The sequence below is a fragment of the Symphalangus syndactylus genome, chromosome X (assembly GCF_028878055.3).
Source record: "Symphalangus syndactylus isolate Jambi chromosome X, NHGRI_mSymSyn1-v2.1_pri, whole genome shotgun sequence".
In the NCBI taxonomy this organism is placed as follows: domain Eukaryota; kingdom Metazoa; phylum Chordata; class Mammalia; order Primates; family Hylobatidae; genus Symphalangus; species Symphalangus syndactylus.
Window position 1 is genome coordinate 29,934,495 of NC_072447.2, and position 19,749 is coordinate 29,954,243.

The window sequence follows — 19,749 nt, forward strand, 5'->3', positions numbered from 1 at the left end:
TTCCTTCTTTGCAAAGTGGAGAAAATACTAGCCCCCACTGTCCTAAAGGGATAAAAGGACCAGAGGGGAAAAATGTAAAAATGCCATGAAAGCTACAAGATGCTGTACACAGATCAGATTGAATTGCTTCATTAATTGGAAATTCTTGGATTACTATATTATCTAAACATTGAGTCCACTGACGATTGTACAGAACCAGGATTGCATTGTTAGTTCCCACCTTCCTCTCAGCAGTCCCGCATGTGACATCTTCATGCCTGTCACCACATCCTGTCACACCAATCAGCGGGCCTTTTTTTCCCCTATGGTTCAACATGTATAGGCTCCTGAACTTCATTCAAAGGCAGTTTGAAATGTTTCCAACTTGACATTAAAACAGCAAGTGCCAAGTTTCAACACTTAAAAAAATCCTCTTAAGCGCTGAAACTTGGCATCTGAGTGGGGTTTATTATCTTTCAGTTAAGTCAAAACAACTAAATTACATGTTTCTATCTCAAAATTTAAAGCAAGTGTTTTTTTCTTTGTTTTTTGTTTGAGACGGAGTTTCGCTCTTGTTGCCCAAGCTGGAGTGCAATGACGCAATCTGAGCTCACTGCAACCTCCGCCACCCGGGTTCAAGCGATTCTCCTGCCTCAGCCTCCTGAGTAGCTGGGATTAGAGGCACTACAGGTACACGCCAACATGCCCAGCAAATTTTTTGTATTTTTAGTAGAATTGGGGTTTCACCATGTTAGCCAGGCTGGTCTCAAACTCTGGACCTCAGGTGATTCGCCCACCTCAGCCTCCCAAAGTGTTGGGATTACAGGCGTGAGCCACCACGCCTGGTCTAAAGCAGGTGTTGTATGTGTAATTTTCAACTATTGGTCTAGTGAATTTAAGCTTTTCTTTCATACACAGATGTTCACGTAAACATAATTTCCCAACATCCAGTCCTACCCTTCTTATTAAGAGCATGTTTACAACGTTTGGAATGGAGCAGTGCAGGAGGGATGACTATGACCCTGACGCAAGCCTGGAGTACAGCGAGGAAGAAACCTACCAACAGTTCCTAGATTTCTATGAGGATGTGTTGCCTGAGTTCAAGAACGTGGGGAAAGTGATTCAGTTCAAGGTGGGCATGCGTGTGGAGGAGGGGACTGGTTTGCTTCACCCTGCAGTACTTAATGGCACAAGAGAGCTGGGACACAGGCTCAGCTGGGGTCAGGCACGCTGGCACTCTATAAATGTGACTTCCCTCTTTCTTTCCACTCCCTACCTCATTGCCAATGTCACGTCAATACCACATGAAATCATAAACATGTATTAGCATGGTATTTCCTGAATGCTAGGGGTCTAGATTGCAAAGGATCTTTCATTTATTTAGTAGCTTTGTGCTCCAATTCTTTTCCAGCACATGAATTCTCTGTATCAGGTCCCCTGCACATAGCCATCCAGTCCTCCACTTAGAAGCTGCATGTGACAAAGGGTGCATTCCCTTCCTTCCTCTGTAGGTGGCTTCCGTGTACAGTGTGGCACAACTTCACTCACTAAGTTTGTTGGCGCATTGTGTTGACAGTGCCGACTTAGCTTCCACCCAAGGTGTATGTTCTTTCTTCTGGAGCCACACAGGAACATAAATCACGTGAATCTAGATTTCACCACCTACCCCCCTGCTTTTTTTTACATTGTTTTTATTCATTGGATACTTTCAATACTGAATATAGTATTATACAAACCATGGTCTGTGATGCAGCATACTTGGTGAAAAAGGCATTCAGATGACACATAATTATTTAAAAATATTCCTTAATGCAAGGGTAAGGCCAGATGTAATCTCTGCTGCTCCCAGGACCCATTAGTTGAATTCTAACAGGGTGAAGCTTCCTGCCTTGTCTGTGATTTCATCAGGTCTGAACTGGAATGCCTTTGTTATGTTAAGGCAGGGAAATTGTCCCATAATTTGGGAAAAGACAGGAATAAAACCGTGATTTTTTTTCCTGCAAGTTGCAAATGATGATGAAAAGTTGGAACAGCCCCCAAAAAAACAAAGATATTCCTGACATTTAAGGCTATACTTCTATCAACTGACTTCAAGATTTTTAAAAATTCTTTTTATTTTTTTTTTCCTCCTTAACCTTTTGTTTCTGGGGCATATGCCTTCCTGTCTTCACACTACTTGTCAGCACAGCAATAACTGCTAAAGTGGTACTGCCCGGTCACACCCACACAATACCATGTTAGAAGCATTGGCCGAGGAGGCCATGTGGTTTGACTAGCCTTGTCACTTCTTCCTGCCTTTTCCTTATCCTGAAAGTGAGGGGACTGGATTACATCAGTGGTTTTCCTCGTAGGGTTTCTTGATTATCCTGCTTCTGTGAAACGGTAATGGGAGGGCTGCTTTCAGAAGTTCAGAGCAGTTAATGGAAATTGCACCCTTACTTGCAACAGGCTGTACCCACAAACCACAACCACCACAACGTATTTTTTTTGTTTAGAGTTCTCTCACCCTAGCTTGCACAGCTGACATGGATTCCCGTGGCCTTTTATTCTTCCTTCTAAGGGTGGTGTTACAAACTTTCATTGAGTATGGATCCTGCTCGTTTTTGGATACCCTAAGAAAAATACTCTGGAACAAATTTGTAAAATTATAGATTCATTTTGAACATAAACGCAAACACTAGTATGAATATTCGAGGACCTTTTTATATACTATTATATAAAAACAAATCAGATTTGTCATTGTTGAAGGCAAATGATCAAATATTTAACTTAACTAGTAATAGGAACAGTACATATGAAAATGGGATGATATTCACCCCTATGAGGCAAAAAATTATAAATTCTGTTAATACCAAGAGTAGATGAGGATGTGCACATTAGTAAAACCACTTCAGAGAGCAGTTGGTCAATACCTAGTGAAGGTACGTGTAACCTATAAATTGGCACACTCCTGGCTATGCACAGTAGAGAGCTCTTTATACCCACAGAGACCTGTTGAAGAATGCTGACTGCGGTACTGTTTGTGGATGAAAAATTGGAAGCATCTTGAAAAACCATCATTCTAGAGTAGATAAGTTTTATTATTTGGTATATCCAGTATACAGTAGTTAAGTTTATGTGACTACATCTTGAAAAAAGAATATGGAATAAATACTATTTACGTAAAATTTTAAAACATACAAAGCAACACTGTATGTTGTTTATCAATACATATTACCTGTTGCTTTGCATATGTATACATAAATATGTGTATACCCATTATAGATAATAGACATTTATATGTATGATACATATGTGTGGGTTTTGGCGTGCATATGATGTATGTATATATGCCTGTATCTGTGTATTTGTATTTGTGTCTGTGTAGGTCTATGTATGTATGTGTGTGTTTGTGTTTGGAATGTGAAGGCTACACTCAGCCTGTGGAGAGTGTTCACCTATGTGATGGAGGAGGGAGAAGAATGGGATAGAAGGGCTTCAACTGGGTCTTTAATGTTTTACATATGTAAATATTCTCATTCAAAAGTGGAAAACGTTAGTGTTAAATCTGGGTAGTGTATATATAGGCTGATTGATATCTTCTGTATTTTTATGGATGTGTGAAACATTTCATATTTGTGGGAGAAAACAGACCTGGACCAACAGGGATCAGGCATGCTGCCATGTGCCAAGTATGCCTTAAATAGATGCAAGAGTCAGCTAGTATCTCTATTTTGCAATCTTTGATTGGTAACTACTTTGGGGAATGTTAGCCTGGACAAACAACATTTGATGAATGGCTGGTTTCTTTTCCTGAATTTTTTGTGATAGCATTCTTCATTGCTCCCTAGGTCAGCTGCAATTTGGAACCTCACCTGAGGGGCAATGTATATGTTCAGTACCAGTCGTAAGTATTCTGCTTGTGGATGTCTTCCTGATTTGTCACAGTTTGTTGTTCTGTTTCTGTTGATGTCTGGGATTTTTCCACTGGATATATAGCTTTTGTATATTTTATTTCTTATGTTTTTATTTTTATTTTATTTTTTTCTTTTGAGACGGAGTTTTGCTCTTGTTGCCCAGGCTGGAGTGCAATGGCGTGGTCTCAGCTCACTGCCACCTCCACCTCCCAGGTTCAAGTGATTCTCCTGCCTCAGCCTCCTGAGTAGCTGGGATTACAGGTGCCTGCCACCACGCCCAGCTAATTTTTTGTATTTTTAGTAGAGATGGGGTTTTACCATGATGACCAGGCTGGTCTCGAACTCCTGACCTCAGATGATCCACCCGCCTCGGCCTCCCAAAGTATTGGGATTACAGGCATGAGCCACTGTGCTTGGCCCAGCTTTCATATATTTTAAAATATTTAAATAAAACTAAGTTTAAATACATCTAAATATTTAAAACTTAAATATTAAGAGTTGAAACAGAAATATAGAATGGATGTGAAAATAATATAAGCCGGGCATGGTGGCTCACACCTGTCATCCCAACACTTTTGGAGGCTGAAATGGGAGGATTGCTTGAGGCCAGGAGTTCGAGACCAGCCTGGTCAACATGGCAAAACCCCATCTCTACTAAAAATACAAAAAATGTGCCAGGCGTGGTGGCAGGCACCTGTAATCCCAGCTACTCGGGAGGCTGAGACAGGAGAATCGCTTTAAGAGAGACCTCATCTCTACAAAAAAATTTAAAAATTAGCCAAATGTGGTGGCATGTGCTGGTAGTCCCAGCTATTTGTGAGGCTGAGGCAGGAGGATCACTTGAGCCCAGGAGGTCGAGGCTGCAGTGAGGTATGACTGTACCACGACACTCTAGCCTGGGGGACAGAGTGAGAGTAAGACTCCATCTCAAAAAGAAAAAAATAATACATTTATATTTCATTCTTTATATATTTACATAGTTTTGAATGTTTTACAATATGGTTATATTATTACTCATAATTTTAATGATTAAAATACAAACTAATAAGGGATAACTAGAATAGAGAACATAAAAGCATTTATAGTGAAAGAGCCAGAGATTGAAGCCCAAAATCATCTTAGTGTGCATTTGACCAGCTAAGAGAGCAATTAATGTATCATTTCTTCTTATCTTGCTGTTTGCCTAGGCCATACCATGGCTAATGGGTTAAATTAACCAGTGTAATAAGAAGAACAGCAATCCTATCTGAGAAAGAATAGGCCCTAATAATGGAAAACACTTCTGCATTTTTAATGGTCCAATCTTTTGGATTAAGACGCTTTCATTCAGGCCAATTTCCATGCATTGAAACCTCTCCGAGGGTTAGTAAAAAGGGTTCCTGAATAAATTGTGAGCTTTGGGAGCTTGAACATTTTAATGACTCTTCCCTAGGTATAAAATCAGTGAACTTGGTGGTCCTACAGTAAACTAATAACGGGGTTAATTAATAGTAGCGCTAATCTGCATATTAGGAAGTTACTGTAAAGCATATCATTTGATTTTTGGTTTAAAGGGAAGAAGAATGCCAAGCAGCCCTTTCTCTGTTTAACGGACGATGGTATGCAGGGCGACAGCTGCAGTGTGAATTCTGCCCCGTGACCCGCTGGAAAATGGCGATTTGTGGTAAAAGACAAAGTGATGATTTTTTTCCTCAATTGTTCCACTGCTATATAAAGGAATATTCTTTGGGGGAAACCCAGTATTTGGGGGAAACCCAGTATTTTCAAGTGGTGAGGCATAGCTTTTTGCCTCACACAGTAGATGAGCAGAGAACTTTATATAAAGAACACCACAGTTTAGATCTGTAACCGACCTCATGAGTCACTTGATAGATGAAGTGACTGAGGTCACAACGTATTGGTGAGAGTTGGGCCAATCTTCAGTCCTGGGCTCTGTGTCTGACAAATCAGGAAGCCTGAGTAGTTTACGTCTATGGAAGCCCCATTTCCCTTGTTGCAGTTTCAGAGGTATTTTCTATTCATTGGCTCACCTCACTTGAGCTGTTTCTTTCTTTCCATCTTTATCCCTAATGAATCTTCCGTCATCACCACCTACATTACCTTACCCATAGCATTTCCTGCCTTACTTGGAATACATGCTTCTGTGCACTAGAGGCTAATTGTAGGCTTGGGATCAGTTAAACATGCATGCAGTCAGACTGACATCGGACAGTGGCAACCCAATCAGGAAATGATCCAGTCTTGTGCAGAGAGTAGCCAGCAGTTTTGAAGGCCTGGTTATGTTCTGATTTCTCTCAGTGAGCTGTTCCCTAGGTGAAAAGAGATGAGCTCTAAATGCCTCTGGGGAGCACTTATCTTACCCTTTACTTGTGTTTCTTTGCTGTATACATGCCTGCTTAACACAAAGTCAGAATCTTTGGCAAGCTTGTCTTCCTGGATGCTGTCATTCTGAAACCATTTATGAAGGGAAAAGAAAGATTTTAGGATTCCTGGCTAAGGGAAACCAGAAGAACCATTACACTTTAAGTTTAAAGGCTCGGGGGATGAAAGAGGTGGAATTGTTCACTCCATAAAGGCAGTTACTTTTGTCAGTTCCTGGGAATCCAGTGTGATTTCAGTGAGGAGCTTCTGAGTGTGACCTTGACTCCTCCAAAGCAGGGGACTATTTCATTAAAAAAAAAAAAAAAAAAAAAAAAAGCTTTATCTTCCTTATTGACTAAAGACACTGAGCATCTTTTCATTATTGGCCATTTGTAATACGTCTTCTTTGGAGAGATGTCTGTCTGGATCCTTTGCCTGTTTTCTAACTAGGCTCTTTGTCTTTTTATTATTGAGTTATAAGAGTTCTTGGTATATTCTCCATACAAGTACCTGGTCACAAATATGATTTGCAAATATTTTCTCCCATTTTGTAGGTTCTTTTCACTTCATGTTCTTTTGAAATACAAGTTTTACATTTTGATGAAGTCCAGCTTACCTATTTTTTGTTTGTTTTGGTGTCACATCTAGGATGACATTGCTTAGCCCAGGGTCACAAAGATTTACTTGTATGTTTTCTTCAGACTCATAGTTTCATTTCTTAACATTTAGGTCTTGGATACAGTTTGAGTTAATTTTTGTATATAGTGTGTGGTACAGAGGTATTTCACTTCTAACTGTTGTGCATATCTGGGGAATTTACTGCTTTTAAAAAACGTTTGAGAACCCCAAAGATCTCAAAATTGTTTGAATGGATTTTATCTGTGGTAAGTGTCTTCTGTATTAAAAGCACTTAGTGAATTTGAAGCATTAGTGTAATGTTTATAATCTTTTTTTTTTTTGAGGCGGAGTCTTGCTCTGTCGTCCAGGCTGGAGTGCAGTGGCGCGATCTCAGCTCACTGCAAGCTCCGCCTCCCGGGTTCACACCATTCCCCTGCCTCAGCCTCTCCGAGTAGCTGGGACTACAGGCGCCCACCACCACGCCTGGCTAATTTTTTGTATTTTTAGTAGAGACGGGATTTCACCGTGGTCTCGATCTCCTGACCTCGTGATCCACCCGCCTCAGCCTCCCAAAGTGCTGGGATTACAAGCGTGAGCCACCGCGCCTGGCCTTGTTTATAATCTTAAAGTGTAAAGAAAATATAGACTCCTCTATGTTTAATAGGCCTTCTCCTTTTTTTTTTTTTTTTGAGAGTGAGTCTCACTCTGTCGCCCAGGGCTGGAGTGCAGTAGCATGATTTTGGCTCACTGCAACCTCCACCTCCTGGGTTTAAGTGATTCTCCTGCCTCAGCCTCCTGAGTAGCTGGAATTACAAGTACCTGCCACCACGCCCAGCTAATTTTTGTATTTTTAGTAGAGATGGGGTTTCGCCATGTTGGCCAGGCTGGTCTCAAACTCCTGACCTCAAGTGATCTGCCTGCCTCAGCCTCCCAAAGTGTTAGGATTACAGGTGTGAGTCACTGCGCCTGGCCAGGCCTTCTCTTTTGACCAGTGGTTCTGGCCTGTCACCTCCGTGCCATCAAACCATGCTACCACAGGGACCCAAAGAGCTGGTTATTTGATGTTAATCAGGGATCAAAATTGTCAATCAGTGGGAAGGTGAAAACTGGAAAAGATAATGTTCAGTGGCAGTCTGCACCATAATCCAATAGGGGTACAGGCTATTCTGCTTAATGAAAACTTCTGATTTGTTACCTTTCAGAGTGTCATTTGTTAGAGCATGTTTGAAATCGTGGGAACCAAATTATGACATCAATTTATGTAAGCCCCTTTTACATAATACACAGTAGAAAATAGTTCTAGCGTATCCAAATATCAGAAATGTACCTTCTGAAAAGGATAAAGTAGCATCTTCAGAATACGCAGTGATAAGTGCTGTTTCATCACTGTGCCATTGCAGGTTTATTTGAAATACAACAATGTCCAAGAGGAAAGCACTGCAACTTTCTTCATGTGTTCAGAAATCCCAACAATGAATTCTGGGAAGCTAATAGGGACATCTACTTGTCTCCAGATCGGACTGGCTCCTCCTTTGGGAAGAACTCCGAAAGGAGGGAGAGGATGGGCCACCACGATGACTACTACAGCAGGCTGCGGGGAAGGAGAAACCCTAGTCCAGACCACTCCTACAAAAGAAATGGGGAATCCGAGAGGAAAAGGAGTAGTCACAGGGGGAAGAAATCTCACAAACGCACATCAAAGAGTCGGGAGAGGCACAATTCACGAAGCAGAGGAAGAAATAGGGACCGCAGCAGGGACCACAGCCGGGGCCGGGGCAGCCGGAGCCGGAGCCGCAGGAGCCGCCGCAGCCGGAGCCAAAGTTCCTCTAGGTCCCGAAGTCGTGGCAGGAGGAGGTCGGGTAATAGAGACAGAACTGTTCAGAGTCCCAAATCCAAATAAACTAGTTTTGTTCTTAAATGATTGTATATCTTATTTATTATGGTTGCTACATACTCGGATAGAAGGCTATGAACGCAGATGGGTTCACAAGTCTGGCTGAACCTTGTGTAGCCTGGAATTCTATTTAAAAATATTTTTATTCTCTTATAATCATGAAGTATGATTAGTATAGAAAACATAAAATACATAAATAACAACATGAAAATTACTTGTAATCCTAACCCTGACAGAACTAAACATTGGAGCATTGTTTTAGTGTGTACACTTTTTTCTTTTTTTTTTAGAGAGAGGTTCTCACGAGCAGTGGCATGATCGTAGCTCACTACAGCCTCAAACTCTTGGGTCAGGTGATCTTCCCATCTCAGCCACCCAAGTAGCTGAGACTACAAGGTACACACCACCACACCTGGCTAATTTTTAAACATTTTTTTGTGGAGACAGTGTTTTGCCATGTTGCCCAAGCTGGTCTTGAACTCCTGGGCTCACGTGATCCTCCCACCTTGTCTTCCCAAAGCGCTGGGATTATAGGTGTGAGCCACCACACCCAGCCCTATGTACACATTTTTTAATACAAAGAACATATATGAATGCAGTTGAATATGCTTTTATTCACAAGAAGCATTGTCATATTTCATCAAGCCCTATTCTTCGTTTTATTCACTGCACAATATGGATCAGTTTTTTCAACCATATCCTCATCGTTAGATTTTTAATTTTGTACTATTAAAGAATACTGTGCTGAAAACAATCCTGTGATGGATTTTCTTAAATACTTCCACATATTTTTGATCATTTCGTTAGGATAAATTGCATCAAGGAGATGAATGCTAAAATATTTCCAAGTTGCCTGCCAGTAGACTATAAAAAATTTATTATGTCAATAAACTTTGCTGCTCCCACAATGCCAAGTAATTTTAATCCTTACCAATTTGATAAATTTTATGTGTTCATATATTTAATGTTTTTTGATTCTTGTTGGCCCCCTACCCCTTTTTTTAGAAACAGGGTCTTGCTGTGTTGCCCAGGCTGGAGGGCAGTGGCTGTTCACATGATCACTGTGCACTATAGCCTCAAACTCCCGGGCTCAAGCAATCCTCTTGGCTCAGCCTCCTGAAGAGCTGAAACTACAGGTGAGCGCCACTGTGCCCTGCTTGTTTGCTTTTTATTAATAATCTATTGGATTTTTCTATATGTAATAGCTGAACAGCTTTTTTGCTTTAAAGTTCATTTTCTCAGTTTTAAAGTACTGATGGGCAAAGTCCATTTTTTTTCCTCCTACTCTTCAGCTGGGGGCTGTCATGGTGTACTTTCTTAAATAGTGTGTTGGAAAGTTCTTTATATAGGAGTAAAGTTTATTTTTGTCATTTCCAGGAATATTAGGGTCATTGGTACTAAATATGCCTAGTGTTAAAGCAATCCTGGTATAAAAATCTTAACAGAATGGTCAGAGAATAGAACCTAATGCAGAAAAAGCCTCAGGCAAAATATTATACCTAGATTTCTGATCATAAATAAGATGCTCTCCAGCTTTACCAATTTTTTGTAACTTTCCATTGACATACTTGGGATCTTGAATTTTGGAGCATGTGACATTTGTCAATTTGAGATTTGGGAATAAGGACTTAAAACATACGTAAAATAATGAAACGTTAACGAAATTTGAATAGGAAGAAAGTTTCCTCAAAATTGGGATTGCTGCATGATTATCTGTTAAGGATGAGAGTTCTTTAATGTGTAGTCAATAAAAGAAATCATGCATGTGGTCCAGGATAATTTCACTTTAAAAAGTTGGATTTGTTCCAGACTCTAAATGCCTGCTTCACCCTGAAAATGATTGACCTAGAACTATCTACTGATTTCAGTAACACCAAGTAATTATCATTAAATTCAATATTTTTAATACTTTTCTAAATACAGTCAAGATACATGCAATTAAATGTGGTCTGCAAAGCTGAAGTCTTAATAAATCATGGAGGATAAGAAAGAAAACCACCATCTTGAGCTCAAGACAACTGAGATATTGATGACTTTCCCCTCAAATGTTAATAGGCAGGGTAGAAGGGCAGGAAGTTTTTAAACCACTGACTGGTTCATTATCCTGGTAAATGTCCATCTTGAACTTAAATTTATTCGTTTTTTTAATATATATTGCCTGATTGCTATTTATGTTTCAAAAATTCCAACTATACATTGCTGGCAGAAACCCACAAGCCTGTTTTCAGTGAATAGCTAGCTGCATGTTGGAGGCTTTTTAAACCTATAAACGTCTTTTTTTCCAGTAGACTAGCAACTTAATTTGATGGTAGTTCCTGCCTCCTTCTTAAATATCCTAGTTTTAGAATGTAACATTTCCTATCTGTAGTAATAGGAGGTCCCTTAACTATCATGTTAACCATAGATTTGATTTGTTGCATAGGTTAGGTAGTACAGTCTGCAAATATTAGTCCCTTTCTGTTGCATGTGCTAGCACCTTCAGTTCACAAGGAGGTAAGAGGAATCCAGTTGATTTGAAATACCTTTTGAGTAACTGTCTAAGTTGTTCATTCAGAAAGAGTAGAAAAGCCAACTGCATCAAGGTTTTAAAAGCAGCATTTATTGATTGAAAATAAATGTGTAGATAGGCTCTCAGTAGCATGGAATCCATGTTATTTTTTAATGAAGTACATGAAGACTCCTTAGATCTTCCACCATGTATCTTGTGTGTGCTTATAACAACCACCATATTCAAATGGAGGGGAATTTTCAACATTTTACTGAGAAAAAATTAGAAATTCTTCCTTCAGCAGCTGTCCATAGTTTGACAAACTTTTGGAAAGAGATAAAAACACACTCCAGTGTTTGTACGTTGAACGTTTATTACAACTAATTGGCGATGTGATAAGACAGTGCTCACGTGGCCTGAATGTTGGTCACAATCACAACAAAGCTTAATCCAGCCCAGCATATACAAGTGAAAATATAAACCATGAAGACATGTTTAGATATGTATAAGTACTTAGAAAAGTGACGCTGAACAATTATATAGCTTTAAAAAATATAGAGCCAACTAATGCCATTTTACCTCATTCAACTCTCACTTTTTTATATGAAACGTGTCTTTTTAAATTTTTATAAGACTTCTGTTAACTAGGCAGTGCCATGGAAAGAAAGGAAGCTGCTGTAAAGTGTGCAGCACTTCAAAGTGGAGGGAAGCAAAATAAATTTAGCTTTAACAAGTACCCCAAAGGGAACATTCGTGCTTTAAACAATGACTTTACACATAACACTGTGAAGAGAGCAACACGTTTTTTGTAAGATACTGTTATGAAGAATTCCTGGCAAATTAACATTCTCACTTTATTTTGGGGCATCAAAAACAACTAAGTATGTGATTATGACCACAAAAAATTCATCTGAGGAGTCAAATGTGCCTTGGCCTTAAAAATTATGTGCTTACTATTGTGAAACAATCCTGTTTCTCATCCCAGATTCAGAATGCCTAAGAAATAATTTTTAGTGTAAGAAGTATCACTCCAATTCAGTCATTAAAAATAATCTGTATTCCCTTTTTTTTTTTTTAAAAAAAAAAAAGGTATGTAATTTCCAATACAAGTCTTTGGAGTAAATTTGCTTTATAAAGTTTCAACAAAGTTTCCATTCATTTGATATGTGACATGTCAGTTCCCTTTTTTTTTTTTTTACATATGCTGAAATGCTGCACTAGTCTTTGGTTTCATAAAACCAGGTTTCACATTATAATTTAAGAGTTTCCTTTGTCAAATACAGTAATTAATAAATGTATACTGCCTGATTGATTTTACATGTATATGTGCCATTTTCATATGTGCACATAATCGGATTAAGAGAAACTGACCTTTAAACTTTAAAATATCCAGAAAAGGTATCTTTTTCTGCACCATTCTAATTCATATTTAAGTCCCTTATCACTTAATTAACTAAAGTTCCCTTTTAAAAAAAAAATTGTGTAGGCATGAATGAAGCGGCTTAGCAAAACAGTAATACTGACAAGACATCATCTTACACCATGAGCTAACATGGACATGAAGGGAGTGACCATCTACAGTGTGTGAAATGCCACAAGAAGTCATCAACAAGGGAGGAGAGTTATGTCAGTCCAATTTCTTCAAGAACACTACGTGGGGTTTCAGCTTCCTGTGGAGGGAAAATGTGAGACTCTGGTAAGCAGATCCAGGGAGTCTTGAGAATGTGAAACATTGACATGGAAGAACATACTTGTTTCAGAGAATCAAGAAAGCATGTCACAGTAGCATTCTACTAGTGACAGCCATTGGTTATTTAGGGTTTTGTGCCCCCAAAATTGGAGACCACAAAAGGACGTTTTCAGCATTCATTAAGTACCCGCTAATTACCTACCAATGTGCTAGATGCCGTTGCTGTCATGCAAAAAGCAGTCAAGCCCAATGCAAACCTGCTGGCAATTTATGAAATCATTGCTACTCAATTATATATATGAAAGATAAGTTATCTTAGTGGTAAAATTCAAAACCCCTTCCCTCCGAGTTCCCACAGTTCTTTGCCTACTGTTGTGTTCCATGCTTTTTGTCACATGCATTTATAGAAATGTCTTCCTCTTGGAGTTTTTAGTTAACTGTGTCCACAGCGGCAAGTCTTCAGAAACAGCTATCTTCCCAGACCTCCCCAGTGCAACCAATGGCATCACTAGAGGCCACATACAGAAAGAATGCCATGGGCCAAAGGCATTTTTATTCTATGTAGCAATCAGTATTGGTTTTTAAATGTCAAAGGAGGTCAAAACAAAGTAAGCATATCCAGAAAAAAATTATTTAATAATTTTCCAAAGTGGCTGATTTTGCAAATCACAAAATAAAGGACTAAGGAGGCCAACTTTCAGGTATTACTAGCAACAAATTTTGTAATTAAAAGGCAACACTATATTTTAATGATGGAAAATAATATAAATTTTTGGCATCCAGTAATAAACTTACTTTTGCATCCTAATCATGGTACAGCACAAAACAAGGAGAAGAGAAATTATATTAAACCATAAGTCCTTAGAATATTAATTGCATATAAAGCACTTCATGGTGTAATCTTAAGTAAATTACTTAAACTCTATGGTCTGTTTCCTTATTTGGAAAACATGGATAATAGTACTTACCTTCATATGTTGAGATTAAGTGAGTTAAGGCTCTGCCTAATTTATAAAAGTGCTCCAAAAATGTTAGGTGATATAGTTACACAACTGAAATCAAAATGATTTAGCATTTATTTTTAAATGCAAGTACTATACACCAATTCTACTTATAAAGCTCATATGATGACCTTTTAGTATGTCTGCTTAGTAATAAAAATGGGTAAAAATCAGCTTTAGTGAAAATAGGTATTTTTTTAAAAAGAGTCTAACCTATGAAGTATTCTCGCCCCCTCAAATTGAACCTCAATCTAGTCAGGTTACAGATCTAAATACAAATGAGGGATGTAAGAACAGCTAAACATTGCCATATGAGTATGATGGCCAAATCCATAAGGTAGGACATCCTGCAGCATAAATGACCTGGTTTAAAAAAAAAAATGGCAAGGCGGGAAAAAGCAGAAGACTTGTTAAAAGATTAAAAGAGACTTAAAACACACATCAATCAGATACAATGTGAGAGTCTTGGTTGGAATCTGATTCTAACACACCAAATATAAAAAGGCATTTTTCAGACAATTAGGAAAAACTGAGCCAGGCATAAGATATTAATTATTAATTCCTGTTAATTTTGTTGGGCATGGTACTTTATCTGTTACGGACACATACTGAAGTATTAAAGACAAACTGACAAGATGTCTAGGGCTTGCTCTAAGATACTGAGGCAAAAATGCGGGGAGTGGTTGGGGAAACAGTATTAAGTTGATGGTTCTTGAAGCTCGGTGATATGTACACGAGGGTTCTTTATACTATTTCCTATACTCGTGAGTCTTGAAGTTTTCATGATAAAAAGTTTTTTAAGAAAGTCCAGTGGAAATGATGTAACACCCAAGAGTGATGTAAGCCAATCTCTTTCATTTATATTTAGCCTTAAGCATTAAATACACTGAGAATGACATCTAAATCTCATAAATATTCAAGAAAAATTTAAAATAATTATTTCCATGTAATGTTAAATAGTTTAAAAATTCATGTAGCCTTGAATGTATCAATTAAATAATGCCTCCATTGAATCCTACAGTTTACATTCTCAGCTTCTCCATGTAAAAATGTCCCACAGCTACTCCGTGGAGCTGGTCAGACTTTTCCCCATGTGCTCTCTGCCTGCAATCTTATATAGCATTTCCTGTAGAGAATCATACTGCTTATCAAATATGCATTATTGAAAATATTTGTCCTTTCTAAAAGGCCTAGTTTCAAAGAATTATTTACACATTTTATTCTTGTGAGACTTGCAAAGGTAGAGTGAGTTTTAAAATAAATTGTTGATAATATAAAATGGAACTTACACATGTTCACACTGAAATTGTAGCTCAAAATTACCCAGAAAAACTATTATCTAAAGTAGTAAAATAGAAACAGAAAGTCGAATGGTGGTTGCCAGGGGCTGGGGGAGAGGGAGAAATGGGGAATTGTTGATTGATGGGTTCAGTTCTGCAAGACGAAAAAGTCCTGCAGATCTGCTGCACAACAATGTGAATATACTTAACTGAACTGTACACTTAAAACTGCATAAGATGGTGAATTCTGTGTTATGTGTTTTTAACCACAATTTAAAAAATTTGCCTAGAAAAATAAATGAAAATATAAAATTTTATGAGGGATGGAAAAGAAAAAGTCATTCACATGAGATGAAGTACATGCAATACTTTTATTTTAGACATGCAAGGAAAGCTATTTCAGAATCTACTAATTTAAAGCAAGCAGCTGTATACAGATAGCAAAAGAAGCAACATTTTGTTACAGCTTAGCACAAGGCATCCAACACAAACAGGCATGAGACAATGCATATTTATGTAGCATTAAAACCAGATGAATAACATATTGTGGGGCAGGAGGAGGAAAGGAGGGGAAAAATAGAAATGAATGAAAGACCAATGTTTCTCAATGCTTCCAATATATAATGCTAAATTTCCCATCTGATAGCACATCCAGGTGCTTCAAATGTAGTGCATTACAGTGAGAATGTTAAGAATGGAAAATCTTATCTGTGTACCTGCCTAATACTAAGTTTGGTCAAAACACATTTTCATAGATCTTCTTTCAGTGGTAAATCGATTTGAACATCTTGTGAAGTTATTGTTTAATAACTTACTTAACTTAGGCTTTATGCTCTCTAGATATAAACAATGAATTGTTTTCCTTTTATAAAAAAATATGCTGTATGTTTTATTAAAAGAATATGCAATAGTTACCAATATTAAAGGTTTTAAAATTCAGAAATGTAATGCCACAGTTAACAAAGTATTAAGTATTTAAATGAGGACTTAATATATTAGAATGCCATCACTAGTAAAATATAAGTATTTAGGTATTAAAACTGAATATTAGAATTTTTGAACTATATAAACTCAGCATTAATGCTTTGAAAGAGTTATTATTAAGCAACAGATACTGCAGAACAGACTTCAGACCTAGCTCTCTAATGAGTTCTTAAAGGGATTGTTTGATATTATATAGCACAAATGTGATTCAATAAATGTGGCACTACAAAATTTCTTAATACTGAATGTTTTAACCTTAAATATTATATAATGGTACAAATTTAGTTTCTTGTATTATTTTCACATATACTTTTATGTGATACATTAGAACACATTAGCTCATACAGATTGTAAGATAATCACACAAAATAGTTTCTTTTTTTAACCTCAATATTTGAAGATCAAACCACACTACATATTATGGCACTGCTTATTTTGACCTAGCACTTCAGCTATATTTTCTTTGGTAAACATTTTAATGATTGTCATATTTTCCTCTTATAAGATAAATCACAGATGGTTCATTAATAATATGTATATGTTTAAGATTTAATATTACTCAAAACACTTCTAGGTCATATTTTGTCAAGATGAGATTAAATCAGTTGCAGAGAGGAATGAGCTGTATCAAGATCACATATAGAATGAAAATAAAACAGAAAAGTTTGGAATGTGAACAGGAAAAAAATACAATCATAAAAGTACTAGTTCTGAAATGTTCTACTATTATTATAAAAGATAATAAATCACGATGCTGAGGATATTTTCTTTCATATGTATATCAGCATTCTATTTCCTCTGTGAAATTCTGCATACTCGATGAGTAGTCATTTAGTACACAGGGACATTAAAATATTCATGACGTGGCTACAAAAGAAATGCATATATTCTTACACACAGTATACAAACTGACACAATCAGATTTCTAGAACATTTAGTTCACAGTAAAGATAACTAAAACTTAAGTTTCTGTTTGCTTTCATTCTTTGGTTTAAGGCTGAATATTTAACTTCTAAACAATGCCCAAGACTTTAGATTCATTTTTTTCTAACTTTACTACATAAAGTGTTCAAAATGATGACAGACATCCTCCAGAAATTTTACAAAATCCTAAAACACTATATTTACTACTAATATTATGAAAAGATTTTCAGTGTAAGTCATCTGGTCAATACTGAGTTGACCGAAAATTCAATTAGAATATTCCCCTTCCACCAGTGTTTAAACTCATTAGTTCATTTGTACTACATAAACTAAAGAACCTAGAGAAAAATCTTTCCCAATAAAAACTGGAAAAGTAGTCACTCATCTGGTATTTTAAGTAGCAATGAAGGTTTTTAACTGTTTACTTATACCTACAAAAGCAAAAACTCCAAAGAATTTGACTGAGACTGAGGATATTACTTTTTAAAAAATCCTCAAGACAGATTTTAACGAACTCTCCAGATTTGAGTGTCTACAGAAGGACTTCTAGGGGCTCCGAGAGTTCCCTGAAATTAGAAACAAAATGATGTACAAATTTTCCTGGGGTGAAGGCCCATCATCCTTCAGACTCTCAAAGGGATTATATCACCACCAGAAAGCAAGTTTAAAATTGCTTATTTGAGTGTCTTTAAAGTATCCTCATTTTTAATATTTATTCAAGTTGAAACTTTGAAATGTTGAACTACAAAATCATGTAAACTGTTCCAAGAAAAATATCTAACAAATCCCTAAACTTACACAACCATTAATTACAAACGTATCTGAGGACAAAAGCCAGTTACATTTTAATCCTCAAAGAATTCCTAAATATTTTAAAGAGATAGCTGCCCTTTTCCCCAAACTCAGAATATAGTGGAATGAAGCAGCAACTTAAAATCATATTAATAAGAAATTAAACTCCCAACTACTTCATTTTCTCACAGCTCTCATTTTCATAGGGAAATTCTTCTGTGTCAATGGCATTAGTGATTCACAGTATTTAATGAATGTTTTTTTGTCAATGAACCTCTGAAGCTATTTCCATATTCTGTGTAAAAAATAAATTATAAGCCCCAATAATGGATCATTATCCAAGCAAAATTCCCTATGAAAATATCAGTTTAATGAAGTAATTGGGACTATCCCTTGGGATTTAATGTAATTAGACTTTTCAGGTAATGCTAAAATATAAAAACAAACTTGACAAAATTGTCATTACAAACTGAATTTATATATCCTACTACATTTTGATGCATGTCAGTACTCCAGCACGTATTCTAGTACGCTTTCTTAAACCCAATGAAACTCTTGCTGTGATACATAGTCTCTGTTTTCTGGAGAGAGAACAAGAAAAGTTTAAGTCTGTCAAATAACTTTTTGCCTAAATAATACCAATCTGTCAAATAACCTTTTACCTAAATAATACCAGTTCTTTGAGCCTTTATATTACAGTTTATCATCTTTTTCTTTTCTCTCTTCATTTTCTATCATACCAGGTAAAAACTAATCATCAAGAGTTTATGCTCATTAAAAGAGAAGAGGTGATTTCCCAAATAGGGCCGAGTATGCAACCATTCCTCCCCAGGAGACTTACTATGAACTACACCAACAATTCTACAGGAACAATTCTCAATGTGACTACCCAGGCATTTCCAGCACTTATACCCTGACACACCTTTTACTACTTTTAGGAAAGAAAAGGGTTGATGATAAGCCGAACTATTCTTTATAGCCAATGATCCGTATTACTGTACTTAAGTAAGAAATTACCATCTATTAAAATTGTGAGAATACTCTTCATAGGGAGAAACCCCTCTTCACTGGAAAAACATCCTTCAAGAAGAAAAGAAACTCTAAAACGCACAAAAATAAATGTATTATTTTTACCATTTTAAGTTGCTTTAATAACGTTTTAAATAATTTCCCAGTTTAGACTGCTAGGGTCTGAAAAAGTTCTGTTATAAATGCCTTAAGGACCACTTAACATTTAAGGTAATTTTTTAGCTAAATGATATGCCCAGAATTAACCAAAATATTTTTCTTTCAGATACAAAGAAAGTAGATTCAATTATAAACTCCAGTTTATACCTCTTACCACCAGTACCTCTTGTGAGTCACATAAAAATTATATCAATTAGGAATTAGGGAGGGTGAGAGTAAAGTCTGTCATAGCACACAAGGGACCCTGTGCAGGCCTAGGCCTACTATCTTGTTCTTCCCCTGGGCACCTGTAGGAAATAATCACATATAATACTCAGCAAACTATCCGTTTCTTAAAACACTAAAACCCCAGTGATTTCAATTAAGTGGGAATAAAGGCCAGAATGAAAACAGTGAGAAAAAATTTTTTAATCCAGTTGTATTGTACAACTATAAACCACATATTGTCCTTAGTACAGGTTCCCTGGAGACCTATTCTTTGAATAAGGATGACAATGTATTATTTCAACCTGAAACGGGCTTTCAATCCCAGGAAATCTTTTTTGCTCCTCACTAATTTGCTCCCCACCAAGTCTACTGCCAACTCTTCACACTGTCCTCAAGCTATACACCCCTCCCCTTCTCCCCAGTCCCAACGATTCTCCTTTAGATGAT

The 19,749-nt window shown here is 37.1% G+C and overlaps 2 protein-coding genes across 6 annotated transcripts in view; one reads left to right on the top strand and one right to left on the bottom strand.

Moving 5' to 3' along the window:
* The window catches only part of ZRSR2 (zinc finger CCCH-type, RNA binding motif and serine/arginine rich 2), a 35,088-nt gene extending 26,316 nt beyond the window's left edge, over nt 1-8,772 (top strand). For 2 of the 3 annotated variants that reach the window (XM_055269246.2, XM_063634566.1), the window contains 4 exons: nt 898-1,111; nt 3,810-3,865; nt 5,429-5,538; nt 8,255-8,772. In XM_055269246.2, the coding sequence (XP_055125221.1) occupies nt 898-1,111; nt 3,810-3,865; nt 5,429-5,538; nt 8,255-8,754 (880 nt within the window). In that variant the 3' untranslated portion in view covers nt 8,755-8,772. The remainder of the gene's footprint in view (nt 1-897; nt 1,112-3,809; nt 3,866-5,428; nt 5,539-8,254) is intronic. The other variant, XM_063634567.1, reaches the window with a different exon arrangement.
* Nucleotides 8,773-11,591: 2,819 nt separating this feature from the next.
* The window catches only part of AP1S2 (adaptor related protein complex 1 subunit sigma 2), a 29,917-nt gene continuing 21,759 nt past the window's right edge, over nt 11,592-19,749 (bottom strand). Inside the window, exon 5 of one of the 3 annotated variants that reach the window (XM_055269253.2) lies at nt 11,592-12,906. In XM_055269253.2, coding sequence (XP_055125228.1) covers nt 12,859-12,906 — 48 coding nt within the window. In that variant the 3' untranslated portion in view covers nt 11,592-12,858. Of the gene's footprint in view, nt 12,907-15,559; nt 18,489-19,749 lie in introns of those variants that run through there. The other 2 variants (XM_055269252.2, XM_055269254.2) reach the window with 2 other exon arrangements.